The following is a 19,202-nucleotide window of genomic DNA, read 5'->3' on the forward strand; positions in this document are numbered from 1 at the left end:
AATTTTGACGAGCAGTAAATCAGTTCCCTAAGTGGGATTCAGCCAAGACAGAATACAGTGTCCTGTCAAGCAGTTTCTAGATCTTGTCCTTGGGAAAACAAGAGTCTGCAAATCAGAGACAAGGGCATGGCGCTGGCTATTTACTTTGATGGGTACAGGCCCGTGTAGCATAAAGAAATGTGTATCTATTTTAGAGACTCCAGTCCATGATGCTGAACATTTGTCAGTTTATCAGTAAGCTTTTGAGAGTAAATGATGCAGAGGAACAAAAACATTAAGAAACCATCGTACCTCCCACACATTCAGAGGATGAAACATTAAAAGACCAATTCTGCAAAGTGCTCCAAGCTTCTCTTTAGCTCTGCACAGGAAAAACAAGCAATGACATAAACCAAGTAAAATACCCTTTGCAACTGTCCCACCACCAACTGGTGGGAGCTATTTGTTAGCGATCACCTCTTTCTTTCCTCTGCCCACACATGGGGGTTCAGATGTCAGCAGCAGAACAAGTGATGTTCGAGTTCAGCCCTGTCCACCTTTTTTGATGATTCTTCCCAGCAACTGAAGGATAGAAGTGGACAAACAACTGGGTTGATTACTGGCATCCCTTGTTGGCTTTTCAAGCATTAGCTGAACGATGATGTATCCTGGGACGACTGGTGTTTTTTCTGCTTTGGGAAAGGCAATCGTGATCAGGTCAGGCATGGGCCTAATTGCTTTGTACTAAATAAACTTGTGCTGCACAAACCATTTAGACCATTTGTGGAACATGTGAAATGGAAACTATACCGTTATGCTACGGTAAGCAGGTGAGAAGCAAGCCTGCATGTTTATTACTCAGTGCTACTTGAGTTCTCATCAGCTTGGCTTGCAAGAACAAGACTCAGCAGATAAAATCAACAGACATTCATTCACACTGAGATATTTTAACACCACATCTTAATCTTCAAGCTTATTTCATCTTGATTTGAGGTCGAAGGGGTCAAGAATGAGATGCATATTTGTCTTCAGGAGCTGGAAGCCTGAAATCGTTGATAACCCAAGTAGCAGATTTCTAGAGAATAGCAATAAATAATGTCATAAATACTTAAAAAAAGGACAAGCAAGGATCTTTTTTTGCAAGCCTCACATCAAACTACCTCTATGTAAAAGTCAAAGCTGCAAGTTACTGGATATCATAGTCAAACCTTGTTCATTGGTCATGACAGGTATCAGTTAAATGGGCAGGAATTTCATGGTTCACGGTGGTTTACTTCTTCATGTCCAAATTTTCTGGTTGGCTCTTTTTCTTCTAATTTTAAAAGTGGTCATTGATCTACAGTAATACATTAATGTGGTGTGAGTTGGGCTTTTTTGTTTATTTGTTTGTTTAAAGCGTATGGCATATCATGTCCCATTAAAAAATTTTACTAAAGAACTATGCAAAAGGCTTTAATAATTTAAATACTTGTTCAGCCATATGGAAATGTACAATCTGTTTTATGTTATCTGGAAAACTTACAGTTGCTATTAACTTAATGAACTTTAAACCCTCAAAAATTTGCTAAAGTAATAATAACACTCATTCTGTTTCAATGATGGAGATGCTTATGGATGAGTCAGGGATACAAAAATCTAATAGTGATCAAAAATCCTCTGAAATTCAGGAGGATACAGCACTGGAGTTTAGTCCTGCCACCTCTGAAAATATTATCACTTCATCCTTATGTAAGGACATGTCTTATAATATTACATGAAATAGAACACATAACATAATAATTCAGTTCATTAGTATTTTTTTACATGTAGTGTTTTATAAAAGAGATATAGCTGAAGAAAAATATAAACAGACATGTAAATATTATGATGAAGTACATTGTTCTTATTGAAATAAATTTCCTTGAGCAATATCTTTTTAAATGGTGAAAACTAAACACTAATATTGTCTCATTGTATAAAAGTGACAGCAGTAATTATATAGAACCTGATGATCTTATGCTTATTTCATCGTATTCTTAAGTTTTCACAGCATAAGTATTAAAATTTGCAATATTACCAAAAAGATGCAAACCTGTCAAATATATTACTCTGAATTAAATTAACAATTAATTTACAGGAACCTACCATAGGAACTATTGAGTGGACCGTAGTGATGGTTTTCTATATAAAATCTATCAAAAATTGTTGGAGAAAATATATGAAGCGTAGCTGATAGCTGATGAAATCTGCAATATGGCCACAGAGAAATAAGTTGCAGATCATCAAAGTTAGCTCTTGTGCAGAAACATCCACCATGAGTTCACCAATTTCCTTTTTCACTGGAGAACAGGAGGAGGTTTCCATAATGCAACCATCATAGGAAACTGATGCCACGCTGTACTTTAAGCTTTACCCGTAGTTGGAACTTGCAACAGTTTAGATTTTTTGGTGCTCTGATCTCTCTTGCTCTCCAGAAGGCTACGTAAATATAAAAATCTTCAGCACAAAGACAGCTCTCTCTAAAGCACTGGCAACTGGTCTTAGCAGACTGTTCGAAAAAAAAAAAAAAAAAAAAAGAAAGGAACAGATTTAGGTAGACTGGTAAAGCAATATTGTTGAAGCAATAGAGGAACACTCTATGCATAAACCAGAGAACTAAATTGTCACTAGGAGCTGAGAGATTTGTAGTCTATGACCTGCAGACACACATGCACATAAATTTGTGGAGCTCAGAGGACCCTTTGTAGATTTAAAGCTGATCATCTGTGTAAGACTTGAGTCAGCAGCCAAGTCCTGATATTGCATGAATAAAGGCAAAGTGCATTTTCAACTATTCTAAATAGCAAAAAATATCAAGTGATTGATTCTACCTGACCTCAGGCATTTAACTAAAGCACCTAGACAAGGACCTAATCCAGACTGTTCATAAGTCACAGATTGAAAGCTGCAACCTGAAGAAGGTGCTTCAGCCTTGACCTGGTCAAGAGTGATGGTGTTACTAGCTTAGACATCTCAGTCAGGTTACTGAAATTAGCTGTGAAGACCAACTGAAGGTCTTCCTGTTTAAGACTGCTGCTAGAAGAGCCCATGGAGCTTTAACCATTCACATGATTAAAGACAACACTATATGTGTGTCCCACTCTACTGGGCCTGTGTCCAGCACTGACACCAGCCAAAACTGTTTCTGGCTCTTCACCTAAATTAGAAAAGGTTTCTGCTTCTTATGGAAATTGCTGGCAGCTTTATAATTTCCCGCTCCTCACTGGCCAGACATCAAAACAGTTCCTATCAAAAATCATCGATGTTTACTTAGTTCAAATTCTGAACGGAAACTTAGATTGTTTTATTTTTCTGCAGACATGAACTTATAAAGGACTTTTTTTTAGTTATTTATTCAAAACTCTTAAATCAGGAGCAGGGCCTATAAATCTTCAATGCCCTATTTTAGCTGGTGGAAAACGAAGCCCCCACAGATTCTCCCATAGCAAGAGGAAAGCTCCAGTACGTCACGTAGTGGGTGATGCATTTTGGTCCTCAAAGTCCTCCCCAAAAGAGAGAAGATGTTTTCTAACTGCAAATTACTCATTCCTGGAAAAAGCTTTCTCTGTGCAGATACTGGTCTAAGCACTGCTGATGTACTTCACCAGAGAGCAGCGCAGAGAGCATTGCTACCTTGTTTCTGTTCAACAAATACATACCAAGCACATAATGTTAATTAAGACATACTGTACCTCCAGCTGTTTGCATCTTGATGTCTTTATTTCCTTCTAATCTTAATTAGAAAACAAAAGACAAAGATCATTAAAACATTGTAACGCATCACTAATTTAGAATACCATTTTAAAAAAAACCTTTCAACAAAGGTAGTACTGTTCCAAAACCAGCTACTACTATTTTGGTTAATAATGCTACTGTTTTTCATTTTCTTGTTTTGTAGCAAATTTTAGAAGTCTGTGACTAAACACTGTGCTGTATGCATGTGACAGCAGCATTTTGCTGTATTAAATCAAAAGAATATTACATTATTTCATAATCACATGTTTATGACTTTTCTATTAAGTACCCATAAACGTAATGCTTCTTCCCACTGCTCAAAAATATAACATGGAAAAGAAACAGTTTCTGCTGGCTTTCATGTAAGAACAGAAATAAACCTGAAAGCAAGCACTTACTAACTGTTATTACTGGAATTCACCACAATGCAAGTAAATACCTTCAAAACTAAAAATAGCGCTGAGGCCCTGCAAGTGCATCTATCACAGCTTCCTAGTCCTAACAGGGTTTTGTTTTCATTCAATTCACAGAGCACTCACAGTGTGGAGAAGCTGTTCAGAAGACAATGTACCACACTGTCAGCATCCACTCTAGGATCCTTCTGCAAAAGCGTGTTAAAATTAAAATAAATGGGAACAATCACTGTGACAATTACAAATAGGCCTGCTGCCTTAAGAGGTTCCAAGGCTAGCCAGTCTGTCTGAAATAATAATTGATTTTTAAAGGACATACTAGATAAAATTAACCATAGAAAGCAGGAGAAATGCAATACACAACCTTGCAATACCTTTCGGTGCAGCTTTCGTCTGACTGGAAACCATGGCAGCTGCTTCCGACGGCAGGCCAACATAGACACCTCCATAGTTCCTGGTTTAAGAAACAATTAAAGAGACATCAGAGCTTAATCGTCACACTTCTCCCTATAATGTCAACATCATGCAGCAGCATCACAAAGACCATGGATGGTCAAAGAAATGAGCACTCTGCACGAGCACCCACAGAGGAGCCCTCATTTTCCATGGACGGGGGAGAAGTGCATATTAAGTGTCACATCCTTGCTAATATGGTGCCAAGCAAAAATCCCAAAAAACCTTGAGGCCAGCTCTTATTCTTAATTGGGATCCAAACATGTGAAAGGAGCTATTTTTTTCACTCAAAAAAATTGAGTGAAAATTTATTTATTTATCATTATATCCCAGCTGTCTTGTGACAATAAACCCCACATGCCCAGCTTCTTCTAGACACTGAATAAATCCAGCTGAGGACAGAGCTTATCTCATAGTGATGTTTGACATTGGGACCACCAAAGCATCTCACTTCAAAAAACACACACCAATTAAACAGCATTTTGACCTCATTAATAAATAGGATCTGCTTCCCCCTGCTTAGGGTCACACTTGCAGAAAACTGTTAGCAGGAAGAACCACAAGGGTGTTAAGCACTTTCATAGCCCTCTCCCCTTCAAAGCCTCACAGAGCATACTGTCTGGCTCTGAGGCCTGTATAAAAAGCAGGGACTAACTGATGAGGGGAGATAAAACTGGGTCCTCAAGAGCCTCTGCTGTGCCTGGAGTTACTTGCAGAGGCTCCCACTACACTGTTCTGCCCCATTAGATGCCAAATTAATCACACCTGCTTCAGTTCCTGGGGTTCTGAGTTGATTTCTAATTTGTTTGATGATAGGCTCATACTTCCTTCAACTTCCAGCCCTGCAGAGATCTCCCACAAGTGCTAATGGTATCTTCTGTGGCAGGGTTGGTGTGAAGGCAGAGGTCTCTGGCCCTTATCCAGCACATCACCTACTGCGTGAGATAACATGCTCTTTCTGCCACAAAGTTCCCATCTCCCCAGCTCAATAACAGGGTGGGCAGACTTATCAATACCAGGCTCTGTGTGAGATTTCCTCCTCTCGTCTTCTTTTTCTCTGCTTAGTTGGTGTTGGTGGGAATCAGGAGGGAAGGAAGGGTCTACATCTGGTGGTAAAACTCAGTGCAGCCTGTCCGGCCCCAGTTGATTACCTACCTCCTTTTGTCATCATCTGATACAGATTCTTCCGCTCTGCAACATCAAAAGATACAAAGTACATTAAAGATTGTTTCTTTCAGGTGCTCTACGGCCATCTGGAGTAAGGGAAGAAGGGGGTCATTACTGACTCCAGTTTAATTGAGGTCATCCACCATTCAATAAAGTACTCACACAGGTATAAAAAGAGTGACAATTTTCCAATCTAATGTACAGAAGAAAGAAGGGATTGAGAATAGATGCAGCTTACTTTTCATGACCCCTACCAGTGATGCCTGAAAGAAGATTTGGGAGCTGAAACAGGTAAATTAACACTTTTCCTCAGTGAGTCCCCACACTGCTCCACACTCAGCAGGAACAAGCCTGGCATTCTATTCCCCCAAAAGAGGACTGGAAGGGCCTGAGTATCCCTGCAGCAATGGGAGTGAGGATGAAGAGAGAGAAACTTTCACAGCAGCTGCGCTAAGAGCTGCTATAGGGCCTCTCTATAAAATGAAGTACTGCAGTTCCTGAAGTCCATTGTTTGCAAACCAAATCACTGCTATTAATCCCTCATAAATGGGCAATTACTTCTCTTTTATCTTTAGAATAAAATCATGGGTCAGTCTGTAGATAGACAGGGAGTCACTGAGGTTTGATTCCCCCCACTGAAATACTGTCCAGTGTAGCTGAACTAGAGCAGAGGGTGAAGTAATCAGCACTGATGTGAAGGCAAATGTAGTATGGAAAATATAAAAACATTATTCTTACTCCCTAAGGTTATAGTGCCTGTGCTGCAGTCTCAGTCTGTGCTTCAACCTCGGTCTTTATCAAAATCACTCAGCCACCTTTGATTAAATATTTGGATTTTGAGCTCTGCTGGCATGGCTGGGTATGTTTGGGGCAGCAGCTGCACTTTAGCTTGGTCTGTAACCTACCAACCTAGCAATAAAAATAGAGGCAAGATAACTTGAGTGCCTTTCAGTCCACAGACATCCTTCACTCCTTCCCTACAGCTGGGGGCAACTATGACAACTGCCCAAGAAGGAATCATGCACTGCAGGAGCTCAGGGAGCCAACAAATATGGTCACAGTGGTGCCTCAGGGAAGGCTGCAAAGAGTGAAGGTGCACCATGACCTAAGGAGTGCTCTGCTGTGGAAGTGCTCATGCACAGCACAGGCTGTTCAACCAGGTATCCTCACCTGAATATTCCCATTAAAGGATTAATTGCCTGGACCATGGGAACAAAGCAAAGTTACTCCCCCATCATGAGCTGATCCATGCATTTCTGATCTGCTCCCAGGCAATAAAACAGAGAGCTGGCCTTTACCCAGTATTAGGGCTAAATCCATACTGTAGGTATTTCTGAACTATGATCTTGAACAATAATATACAACTTTTCTTACTGTAATTTATTTATCCTAAAAGGTTCATGTGCCTACTGTTTAATCATTGGGGCTGTATGCCCCTATGGAACCATGAAGTCGAAGGGATTTTGGTCTGAAGTGCAGGGAGCTCGTAGCAAGATGAAGTCTTAAATGCAAGAAAACATCCATAAAACTCACTCAGCACTCTTCTGTGAGAGTAGCAAATGCCTTTAAAATACTGCTACAAGTTGGAAATCTTCTTACATCTACTTTCTTTCTAAGTGGCAGAACATTAACGACTATCCTTTTTGCATCAGCACAGTGAATAAGGGTACACAGGTCTTTTTAATAGTAGAGGTTTCAGGTAAATATAATTATGCTGCAATTTTGCTAAATTACATTGGTGCAAGGCATAGCACTGGGTGTCCTCATCTGCTGTCTTTGTCTACATCTCACCACTCAAGAGAGACTGAGCAATAAACTTGTCATTCCCTGACCCTCCTGTCATTCTTCCCTGGAAGAGGACCTAGTGCCATTTCAGAAGGCATCTCACATAGCCTAAGTCACCTTACAGTCCTCACACACAGCCTTTCCTTGAAGGCTGTGAAACTGCTCTGTCCTACCGTGGTCCAATTTCTCCTGAAGAAAATGGAAAGCATATGTATATTAATGGGTAGAAATGAGGACGTATTTTTAGGTAAAAAAACCCCAAAAAACCAAAACCCAAACAAATACTACTTCAAGGAAGGGATTTTGAGTGCCAAAAGATCACAATTATTTCTGTTGAACCAACTGAATGTGTCACAGGATTGATTTTCTCATACAGCTGGGAACATTTTCTATAATCCAGATTAACCACTGTCCAGGGAAAAGAATCCTTTAAAAGCACTGACAACTTCATACAAAATTCCTCTAAAATAGAGTTGTAAGAATTATAATCAATATTGTCCAACAGGAAATTAATGTTTTAAAAAAAAATTCTACTAGTCAACAGGGCTGTTTTCTTCTGTTCTAGAAATGTTTTGTAATGGGGTATCACTGACCATTATTGTCATTCTCTCACCAAAACAATTTATCCAGGTCTGTGATTTAAAAGACAGAGTTTTTTCAAACAGTTTGCTTTCTTCCTTTCTTCTTAATAGCTATAAATCAAAGTCTATTTTTGCAATACCTTTTCCTTCAAATGTGCAACAGCAAAAATTATGTGGGTTTGTACAGACCATAGCTCTTGGGCTGGGTAATGATTGGGTGCAAACTGTTGTAGTTCTGCCAGGAAAGAGGAGGTGAGCAGAGACAGAAGGAATGTGGAAGTGTGAGAGGGAAAAGAAAGAAAAAAAAATCTATTGATGGCACTTAAGGAAGAAGTAATTTTCCACACCTTTCTGGGGATTCCTTTCCAAGCAGCATGAGAAGGAGTGCTGCTCCAGTTTATTTATGACACATATTCACACACCTCTTGTCTTCACACACTGTGGCTCAAGGGCCTGTCTTGAAAGGAGCCAACTAATTTCACATGTTCAAATGTCTGCTGAGCCACTGCTTCTGTGCCCAGGCTGGGTGAACACAGGTGGCTCCGGGGAACAGAGCTACAATGGTAACACTCGACCACATGGAAAAGAGAATGGGAAGAAGCTCCCTTAGTTTTGGCAGTGTTCCCATTGCCACAACTACTGGACTCACAGAGAGCGTATAGGATACGGAATTCCAACCGTTCTCCGGGGAGAGCAAGCTAGGATAAGCTTTTCTGCACCAGGAACAGACAGCAAAAGGAACTTAATAGTCCAGTGTACTTCATGCTGATCTGCTGCTGTATTGCTGCCTCTTCCCTCAGATGTTGTTGACTTGTTCTGCAGAGGAACCAAGAGCACAGCTTTTAGCAGGTATCGAGTGGAGTCCTGTAGCCAGATTTAACAGCAAATCCACATAATGGCATTGTATTTTTGGCTGAATAAGTGTTTCTTTTGGTAGGGTTTTGTCTGTCCCAAGAGGCTTCCTGTCACCCAAAGTCTGAAAACCACACTTGGTTCAACTGTCAGCTTTTACATTCATCAATCCTATGTCCACTTGATGGTAAAAGAAGCTGCCATTTCTCACCCAATATTTTAATTCATTCCATCCATATCCTTCTTACCTCAGCTTTTATGGCTCTGTTTGTGCTGAGCATTATACAGACTCTTTCTAGCCGTGCTCAGTAGTCCCACCAGCAATGATTCACTAAACTTTGCACAAGTGACAGACAACTACTCCTAAGATTCTCATTGTTTCTTGGTAAAAAGGGCTTGTCATTTGTATTTGATGGATTTCCTCCAAATATTTTGAAACAAGCTTGAACTTCTGTGTCCTTTTCTTCCTACTGTTACTAATCTTCCCTTAGACTTATCCACACTCTGAATACCACAGGCATTGCAATACTTTCTGGCGTATACTTTACCCTTGCTATAGCTAAGCTCTTCCAGTTAGCAGCAATGTACTTTTCCTTATTAGCGGGGCAGGAGCACAGGCTGAAGCTGGATGACGGATTCTGGGTTGGAGCACACAGTGGAAACACATTCTCAGACTCTATGTCCTTCTTGTCGCCACACAGCCCTCAGCCTTGCAGAACTTTCCATATGAAGATCATATCATCATCCCCATCCTATTAGTGGAGAAACTCAAGGCCCAGAGGGCAAAGCAGCTTCCCCACAGTCACTCAGGATGGCTCAGAGCAGGATCCAGCCCTCCCGCCTTCCAACCTGGCTGCTCACTCCAAGAGACACTGGTGCCTTGGCAATGAATCACAGTCATGAAATGAGAAATCTCTTAACTAGATTCTGTATCAAAAAGCATGCTGTAAGTAAGGACACACCTAAATGCCTTTCTGAATCGGAATCGATATGACTGAAATTTGATGGTAAAAAACAATAAGTTTTTTTTGAAGAGACACTTTTCATTTTTAGCTGATGACAGTAAAAAGATGTAAAATAAAACCTTTTGTGGATCTACAATGTTAGTTAATATACATCTGCTTGGTCATTACTATGAAACCAAAATAATTTTTCTGGTATTTTTCTTCCTTCACAAAAATCTGCTGTTAAATATTAGAATGACTAATTTAAGGCTTTTGGGTCATCACTAGCATTCCTGATTAGCAGATCTGTGTTTCTAATGTCTGACAAGAAGGTTCAACCATGCTATTACTCACTTGGGTTGTTTGGCTGCCTCTACTAATCTTAATCTGAATGATAACCCTGAGATTAGCTCAGTTGCTTAGAGCATGTTGCCAATAACCAAGGTTGTGAGTTCAACTCCTGTATGGGCCAGCTACTTAAGAGCTGGGCTTTGATAATCCACATGGGTCCCTTCCAACTCAGAATATTCTGTGAAATTTCTGAGTTCTGAGAGTAATGGCTCCAGGATTGATCCTTTCACTTTGTTGAAGACTGTAGTAGTAATTATTTTTTTCTAAGTTTTCTCGATACTAATTTGAAGCATGACAGATGATCTTACACTAATAAGTAGGATGCTCTCATTTTAACCCCTGAAGCCTGGCCCTATAAATGCTTACACACATAAAAACACAGTTCTCTATATCCCTGTACCTTAAAAACACAGAAACATGCCTACTAAATTCATAATTTAACAGTGCTTGTGATTCTGGAATTTAAAACTATCGATAGCAAAGAAAGAGATGTAGTTCTAAGTCAGTCCTTAAATCATCCAACTTGAACAATAAAAAAGGCCCTAATATAAATTAAATTAGTAGGTTTATATATTTAGAAGTGCTGAGGGCATGGATGGTGCAGGCTGCATCAAGAAGATGCTCCTCACAAGACTGCCTTCTGTAATTTATTTATTGTCTGGCGCTGCAAACCCAGAAAACAGACTGCATAGGTAACACAGATCTCAAGAGGATCTCTGACAACAGTGTTCACCAGCCAAGTGACACCCGTTGTTAGTTCTCTGCCATGCTCTCTAATAGCAAGGATAAGCCTGTTGTTAAGCTCTTCTCTCCACTTGTTTATCTGACTCGACAGCCCTCATTTCTACACCAGGATTCCTCCGTCTAATTAGAGTACTTATTCTAAGTGAAGTAAATAAAACAGAAGAATGTTCCTATTGCATAATCTTTCCCAGGTCCCTCAGTTGCAAACTCTAGTGGAAAATACTAATTATATGAAAGAGAACGCAAGACCTCGGGAGGAGTTCTTTAATGTTTCCTTTGATAGAAAAAATAAATTTATGGCTGAATAAAGCTGTTCCTGTATGTTTCTGCATCAGCAAATGAAAAATGGGCTGAGAAAAGTTGATTTTTCACTGCTGCCTTTCTGAAAACCTGAAGTTGGCACGAGGCAATAGGACAATAAAGATCAGACCTCACACATTTAGAGAAAAACAGGATGGGTAGGGCTCCCTCTGCTACCCAGTGTCAAGAGGATAGATACTATCTTTAATACAGAGAACATCTAGAGAAGGTGGGTACTTTGAAAAGGAAATTGGATGGGTTACTGGGTCTCATGCAAAAAGGGCAAATTTGTCTCAGTAGCTCTTTAAATCTCTCTGGGTCACTGGGTCTGGTGGAAATTCCTGTGGTTGCTTCACACGATTACAAGGCCTTGGGAAAAAGGTGTACTGGCACATGATGGCGAAAAGCAGTCTGAAGCAACCACCTTGCTAAACAACTATCTCAACAGAAGCAGACAAAAGACATTTTTGTTACAGAAATAACAAGGGAAGAAATCAGTAGAAAAGTAAACAAGACAAGGAGTTGTTTTGCGGAGATGGAAGCTGTCACTAAAGACAGTAAACATCTGGTTGTGTTGATTATATGTTAAGAGCCAGATGAATCATGTATGACTAAAGTATAAGGCTAGTAGGACTGAAAATAAATCCAGGGTAACATACTTGAAAGAGAAGAGTAGAGTAAGTACTTACACATCTTTAGTAGTCCCTGTAGCACCTAGGAAAAAAAAAAAGTACATGTTTACCAGATAATGGCATCATCCTCTAAAGCAAGCAACAGCACAGCAAGCATTTCTCTTTGTCTTAAACAATGCAGAAAGAGCAACAGAACTTTGCTATTGTCAAAGAGTACATTTCTCATGATTGTTCAGTTTATCCTTAATGCTTACCCTTAAGTCTATCATGCTTAGATCTCAGCCAGGCTCTCAGTGTGTGAAAATTATCCTGCAGTGGACCAGTGCTCAGGTACAGTCACTCAAGATGAGAGCAACATAAGACAAAACTAATCTTTCTGAATTGTATATGCTTTGCTTTGCTCGGTCTTCTGGTGGTTTGGTCTGCTACAAAGCTGACACAATTAACCAAGTGGTTACTCCCTAATGCCTGCTTATTCTGCCATTTGTAGAGTTGGCACTACACGTGTAAAATGCTGCTTTGTTCTTCCTGCCAGATAAACAAAGTTTTATAAAACAACCAGGCAGAACTACTATAAACATTGGAACACAATCCATCCAAAGCCCCAGATATCTAGAGATCAACCATCCCTTAATCCATCTTGCTATTTAACAAAAAAACCAAAACAAACAAATAAACAAAAAAAAACCCCAACCAACCAACCAAAAAAAAAACACCACACCAAAAGCTACCACATGGCTGTCTGGTCTCAGTGAGTGATCTTTTTTTTTTTTTTGGTAGCTCAGATGCTTCTTGCTGGGAGAGAAACATTCACTGAAGTACAAACTCTTTCCTGTTCCTCCCAAGTCATTAATGCCATGTTGCCCTTCCTGGTATATAATTCATCTGAGTAACCAGCAAATTATCCCTTCTATTAATTACACAAGCTAGGGTAGACATTAGAAAAACCTTTCACTTCTCCTTTCCTATTTAGCAATAGGTGATCTGAGCTCACCCTGAAGAAACTCCAGTTGTCAATACAAAAGATTTTATGAGTTTGGAAGTAAGTCGGGGTTTTTTTCAGCCATGGTACTTCATTTCTTGAAACACTTTTATTTTTCCAGGGCTGAAAAATATACATAAATAGCAAACATCTTTTGTCTCTCTGATGTGTAAGGATATGCCTTCTGCATTCTTATTTTAAATGTAAAGAAGAAGAAGCAGCCCTGCAAGGCTTTCCAGCTCTGTCTACCTGAATGGATTGCTTGAATGGCAGGAAACATAGCCTTTTACAGCTAACTCCTGAACATAATATCATTCCCATTTCCTATGACTTGACTATCCCTTCTTTTCCCAGTAACAACATAGACTAGACTTGTATAAGACTGTACACATTTCTTCCATTAGTCTTGCTTCTAGAGTCAGCAAAATCTCAGTACAGCTACATGTATCAGCAGAAACTCTTAATTAATTTGGAGAGAGTATCTCTATTCACAATGAGCTCAGGCCCTTGCTTTAAAACTTTATTCTACCAGGCAGCCTTCTGAGACTTTTTGGCTTTACAGGCACGTCCATAAAGCTCTACATGGAAACCTTTCAAATTAATTGTGTCCAGGTGGAAAGTTGGCCTTGCAATGCTCCATGCAAGCTCAATCTCAGCTGATGCAGGGAGGCATTTTCTGCTACCAAGGCTAGTTCATCTAGAGTCAGCTCAGCTACATACCTTCAGGGCACTCCCCTGCACCTCTAGACAGAGCCTTGGCATCAGCAACACTTCAGACAACATGGGTTTTGAGAAGCCTAACTCCATAGCTGGAGCTAGCAGGATTTTTAATTTTTTCCAGAAGAAGCTATTCCTGTGCTGTGCCTGTTCTGCACCAGAACCATGACTTTCTTATTTTCTTAATCTAAGCTCACTGCATTAAACTCAGTTTCTCCAAAAAGGTTCATAGTCCTTTGCCAAGACTTTTCTGAGTCTAAGGTCTCAGCACTTAGATCTCCACTGGAAAAACTAACGTCTTCCTTGCAGGAAGTATACCAAAAGTGTCTAATACACAAACTGAAACCTTAAGATGAGTGAGAAGAACTGTGTGCTACAGTACTGCCACATTTCCCAGAGGCGATACTCAAGCTCCAGTCAATCATCACACACTCACTGCCCATGCCCAATGCCATGCTCACGTTCAGTGCCATACCTGTCTTCAATGCATTATGGTAACATACATTCTCACTCTGGGGACAGCAGATGTCACTCAGACCCATCAACCTGGGCTTTGGATAGACCTATACAGTTATGAACCTGTGTTCGGAAATGTGCCACTTGCATTCGCACGTGGCAGCATTTGCTTCCTTTGAACGTGAGTGAGGGTACCACTGAAAAAAATCACTGCAGCTGAAAAAAATCACTGCAGCATTTTGAAATGCATTTCACACAAAAACACTGAGAACCAAGTACAATAAAAACAAATCCACTTTTAAGAGATCACTTTTACGTATACTAAGAAATATATTGTTTTCTACTTTTTTGTAAGCGCAACAAAACAGGTTATCCTCACTTTCACTGGCAGGATTCCATTGATTTCAGTGGTGTTATTTCACATTTTCACTAGCAAAAGTGAGACAAGTGTTTGGTTCAAATTCACTCGAACACCACTGAAGTATTTGACTATACATTTGAATGGATTTCCAGTTCAGAAAAGAGTTTTCTTCCTGCAAGAGTTCTGAGCTTGCAAATGAACATAATTTTATGGAGGCGGCCCATAAAAAAATCTCTGTGTAAAAACTTAAAGGTTTTCTTCACTGAGGAGCCTGAACAGTACTTATACACAGATATTACTTCACAAGGAACCCAATAACATCTCAGTTTATACAGACATGTTTGTTTATAAAGTTTAATCTGTTCACCCTCACCCGGTTACTTCACTGACATATTTGTCTAACTCTAGCATGTTTAGTGAGCAACACATAATTTTATAGCTACTCAGGTTCCTTCTGCCAGAAGTTCAGCCAAAGAATCTTGTTTACTATCAATCCACAAACACTGAATAGCTGTTCCACAGCAGCAGGACTCGGTGCTCTCAGAGACATAATGTTTTAGATATATGACTTGAGAAAAGCCTCACATATTTGAAAGCCTGTCCATTTTTTCCCACTGTAACAGCTTGGCCTAAAAAAAGGCAGTACTTGACCCTACAAACCTTGTCTTGATAGGCTTTTGTTCATTTGGTTTCCCAAAACCTGCCTAACCTCAGCAACAGATTGAAGAGCAGCCAGGAAGCTGCATCTACAAAAAAATAGGCAGTACTGAATTGTCCTCAATGACCTCTCTGCTCACACCATCTACACAGCAGGACTGTGGATGCATTTTGGAATTTTAGAGCTGCAGAAGGAGTACAGCCTGCAGAATAAACGAGGCCCATCCAGCCACGTATTGCTCTAAGCCCAAGTGATTACAGAAGAAAAACATTCTGCCTGGAGTAGTAGAGCTGTGATCCCTCAAAAGACCTCACAGCATTTACAGTCACAAATCAAGAAGAACAAGAACGTACTCCAAAGCATCTTCCATTTGGTGAGAGGGAGTTTTGAACTTTCAAAACAACAGCAGCTGCTGTTTGTGACACTGCGGGATTTCAGTAAATGCAGGCCAAGTGCAAAAGGTGGTTGAAAGACATTGACAGCCACAGACAATATTCCTCTGGGCTGAGAAACGCATCATGAATGGAGGTGAAAGAAAAAAGCTTCAGAAGAAACAAAAAGTATAAGAGGCAACCACTCATATGAATAAAAACATGGATACAAAAACATGCCAATATCTGACTTTAGAGTAGATTATGAAACATATTCCCATTATTTTTAATGAACAAAATTTTCTTGTACATAATTCAAATCATTACAAAAAGCAAATAACCTCCCCCAAAAATTACACGTACATTTATGCAACTGTTAAGATTACAAGTGAATTTTCTACTGTAGGCTCTTTTCTGATATGCTCCAAAAGTCAGCAATACGGAATCAAGTCCTAACATCAATACATTTATTCTATTTATACCCCACAGTAACTCAAGACAGAATTATATCAATTTACTTCAAATTGATTACTTCAACTCATCAGGTGGGAGTTCTGTACACAGACTTGATCTGATCAATAGAATGGCAGGACAATTTCCTGGGCATTCCACCAAACTTGAAGTTAATAAATCTGTTTAAACTTCGTGTGAAAGCTATTTTTGAGCTTCTAAAACACCAGGAAATAACATGAAAGAAGGATATGTAAAGTGAGGTAACAAAACATAATGAAAATAGCAAGTTGGAAAATTAAAAGAAAACTAAGTATAATCCATAGTTAGCACATCACTAGCCAGGTGATTTAAGAAGAATGTGTATACATCAGTTTACTTGGATAACTGAAGTTGCCATTTCTCAATTCAGGAGCTTTTTGCCACTGTCTGATGCTCTGGGAAGAACATGTAAACTCTGTGAGTTATATTGGTGTTATGGAGTACTGCACCACAGACAGAAATGTTATTCTAGATCATGTCTATTAGTTTAGATCTTACAGACCATAGGGCTGATAGCTCCTCTGATGTCATTCTAGCCATGCAACAGAAGATAAAATGATTAGATGAACTATCACTATATACATCTACTTAAGAAAAATCAAGCTAGGCTACAACAGGAATTTTACCAAAGTAAGAAATGGGGACTGGCATAACACATTTAATGTATTCTGTGAAGTACACTACAATATTATCCTTAGTCTTATGATATGACAGTGTGTTACAGGTTAATTACATGTTATGTACCTGTAGCTTTGACATTACTGACTGTAGAACAGTCATAACTTTAGCACTAAAGATGCAGTCATGCTGTGCATGCCACAAAATTAATTTGCATTTACACAGTATTCACACCTTTTGGTAACATACCGAGTTGCACTTTCATTAAAAGCTCAAGGATTCAAAATAAAAATGGTACATCTTCTCCTTCCCCTATATAAAATAATTTTTATTAGACAGACTTTGTAAGGAATGCTAAATAAAGCAAATAAATAGTAGACATCTGACATCTTATTTTTATTACCAGTTGTTTGTTGTTTTAAGACCATAGACTGCACAGAGTACTTTCTGACTGGCAGTGGTGAAAGTGAGAAGAGAACTGGACCTTTCAGAGCTGCATTTGCTTTGGAAAAGTCTACCAGTACAACAGTAATAATTCCAATATACTAATGATGTGTTTTACATGGCATTATTTTTTCACGTGCACTAAGCCATTGGAGTTCTGTGGGCTATTTCTAAAGAGCATGCAAAAGGTTGCCAAAAATGCAAGTTCAAATATTTTACGAATGACAGTGTAAGTTTAACTATTGAAGGGGTCGCACCTTCATGAAAATACTTTATTAATCTACAAGCCAAAACCTGAAAATATCTGCCTTTAATGCAATAGGACACATTTAAACAAACTTTTTGTTCAAAATAATTTGCTAAATAACACCACTGTCAGAGTATTTGACATTTACCCATTTGTACTCTGGTACAAGTCCCACAGGGTGGCCAGATCAACATTAATTTAGAAACTACCACAAAGGGACTAATAATGAACTCAGAATTTTCCTCTGAACTTCTCTGAAGCTTGCACTGGTGCTTTCACCCAGGAAGCAGAAATGGGATGTGAACAAGGATCACCCCAGTGGTATGAAGCTAGACTTGTCATATACAGAAAGAACTTCCACTCGCCACAATGCAGGAATCAACTAATGGGAGATAATTCATGTGTGCAAACAGGACAGCTCCAATAAGAGCACAAAGTTCAAGCAAATTCATATAGTGCATTCTTTATGGATGAGAGAAGCCTCTGATAGATACACATGATACCTAAAACCTAATTTATAATTGTTTAATAGAAATCAAGTAAGCAATAAAGGCAGAAAAGCCATTCTTCTGTGAGCATGAAGTGCAGAGTTTAACAGGTATACATATGTACAACTTGGAGAAGGTATCATCATTCACAGGCATGACCAAGTCAGGACTAGCACCACCCAAGGCACCACTGAAGCTCTAGATAAAGTAAGTCAAAGCAGTAAGAGATGGAGACACAGTAATTCTAACTGGTCTGGCCACTGTTTTGCTGTGTATTTGAATGACTTAATACTGGAACAGGTGGCAATGTTTGTCAAGTGCATTTAGGATGAAAAATGATTGAGAAATGTTCGTATTATAATTACATGGCGAAGGTCCACTTATCAGTTTCCATGTACTTTCCTTTTCTGCCGGGACTGGGGGGAGGAAGAGCACAACAGCACCGTCTTCCCAGATCTTATCTCTTTTGAAAACAGCAATGAACAAATAAGGGGGCCGGCTGGATGAAACAGCCAGCCGTACATATTAATATGCATGAAACCTCTATCATGGAATATCTTCCAACTTCTCCGACAAGCAAGGAGAAGATGTGGCACAAATTCATTTCAGAAGTGGCATTCGTGGCCTTATAGGGAAGCAAAGAGGATGGAGCTTACACCCTCAGCAGGATCCTTACGTCCAGTTCCCGGCCTGGGCTCTCTGTGCCTTGGGCAGCTCCTGTCGGAGGTGCTGATTCGAGCGACAACTGGGCACCAGAAAGCCGCCGGTGCCCCCGGCAGGCCATATCATCCTCTGTCCCCTGGGCAAAGGGATCAGGCTCGGGAAAGGAAGATGCTCTTGCAGGAGGGCGGGCAGCGATACCCGCGGCTCGGACGGGCATCCCCCAAAACAGCGTCTGTAGCCCCACGGCGGGTGGGTGTGCGCCCGCCGCGGCCCCCCGACCCGCAGCCTCCCGACCCGCAGGGCTGCCCAAGGCGGGGATGCTCCCGCCGCTGCCCACCCACCCAGCCAGCCCTGCCCGGCCCGGCGCCGCCCGCCCGCCTCCCACCACCACCGCCGCCGCCCTACCTCGCCCGCCCGCGCCGCCGGCCGTGGAGTTGCCGCAGCCCATGGGCGCTGCCCTGCCCGGCGCTGCGCCCGCCGGTGCGCAGGGAGCGGAGCAGAGCGGTGCCGGTGCGGTGCGCTGCCGGTGCGGCGCGGCGACGGGAGGCAGCCGGCGGCGGGCGGAGCCGGGTGGGAGATAAAGCCGCGGGGACCCCTCCTCCTCCTCCTCCTCCTCCTCCTCCTCCTCCTCCTTCTCCATTCCCCACCCATCGCCCGGGAAACCGCCGGCCCCGGGCGCCGCCGCCCGGCACCAGCCCCGGCCCCTCACCGCATCCCCTCACCGCATCCCCTCACCACACCCCCTGTTCGT

General features: G+C 40.8%; 1 protein-coding gene across 4 annotated transcripts; it reads right to left on the reverse strand.

Annotated features, from left to right (window-relative positions):
- Window positions 1-210: 210 nt before the first annotated feature.
- C5H12orf75 (chromosome 5 C12orf75 homolog) lies at window positions 211-18,949 on the reverse strand. Of its 4 annotated transcripts, none has more exons than XM_032688769.1 (7): window positions 18,857-18,949; window positions 12,012-12,036; window positions 5,754-5,789; window positions 4,520-4,599; window positions 3,690-3,725; window positions 2,104-2,506; window positions 211-1,054 (listed from the first exon to the last, which is right to left on the reverse strand). In XM_032688769.1, exons 1-6 carry the CDS (start codon window positions 18,897-18,899, stop codon window positions 2,499-2,501), a joined length of 228 nt encoding a protein of 75 aa, XP_032544660.1. In that variant the 5' UTR covers window positions 18,900-18,949; the 3' UTR covers window positions 211-1,054; window positions 2,104-2,498. The 4 variants fall into 4 exon arrangements, with proteins under 4 accessions (XP_032544660.1, XP_032544661.1, XP_032544659.1 ...); XM_032688770.1 differs by having other exon boundaries at window positions 4,510-4,599; XM_032688768.1 differs by having other exon boundaries at window positions 3,690-3,730; window positions 4,510-4,599.
- Between the last annotated feature and the right edge of the window lie 253 nt (window positions 18,950-19,202).

This window comes from Chiroxiphia lanceolata, chromosome 5, assembly GCF_009829145.1.
Source record: "Chiroxiphia lanceolata isolate bChiLan1 chromosome 5, bChiLan1.pri, whole genome shotgun sequence".
Lineage (NCBI taxonomy): Eukaryota > Metazoa > Chordata > Aves > Passeriformes > Pipridae > Chiroxiphia > Chiroxiphia lanceolata.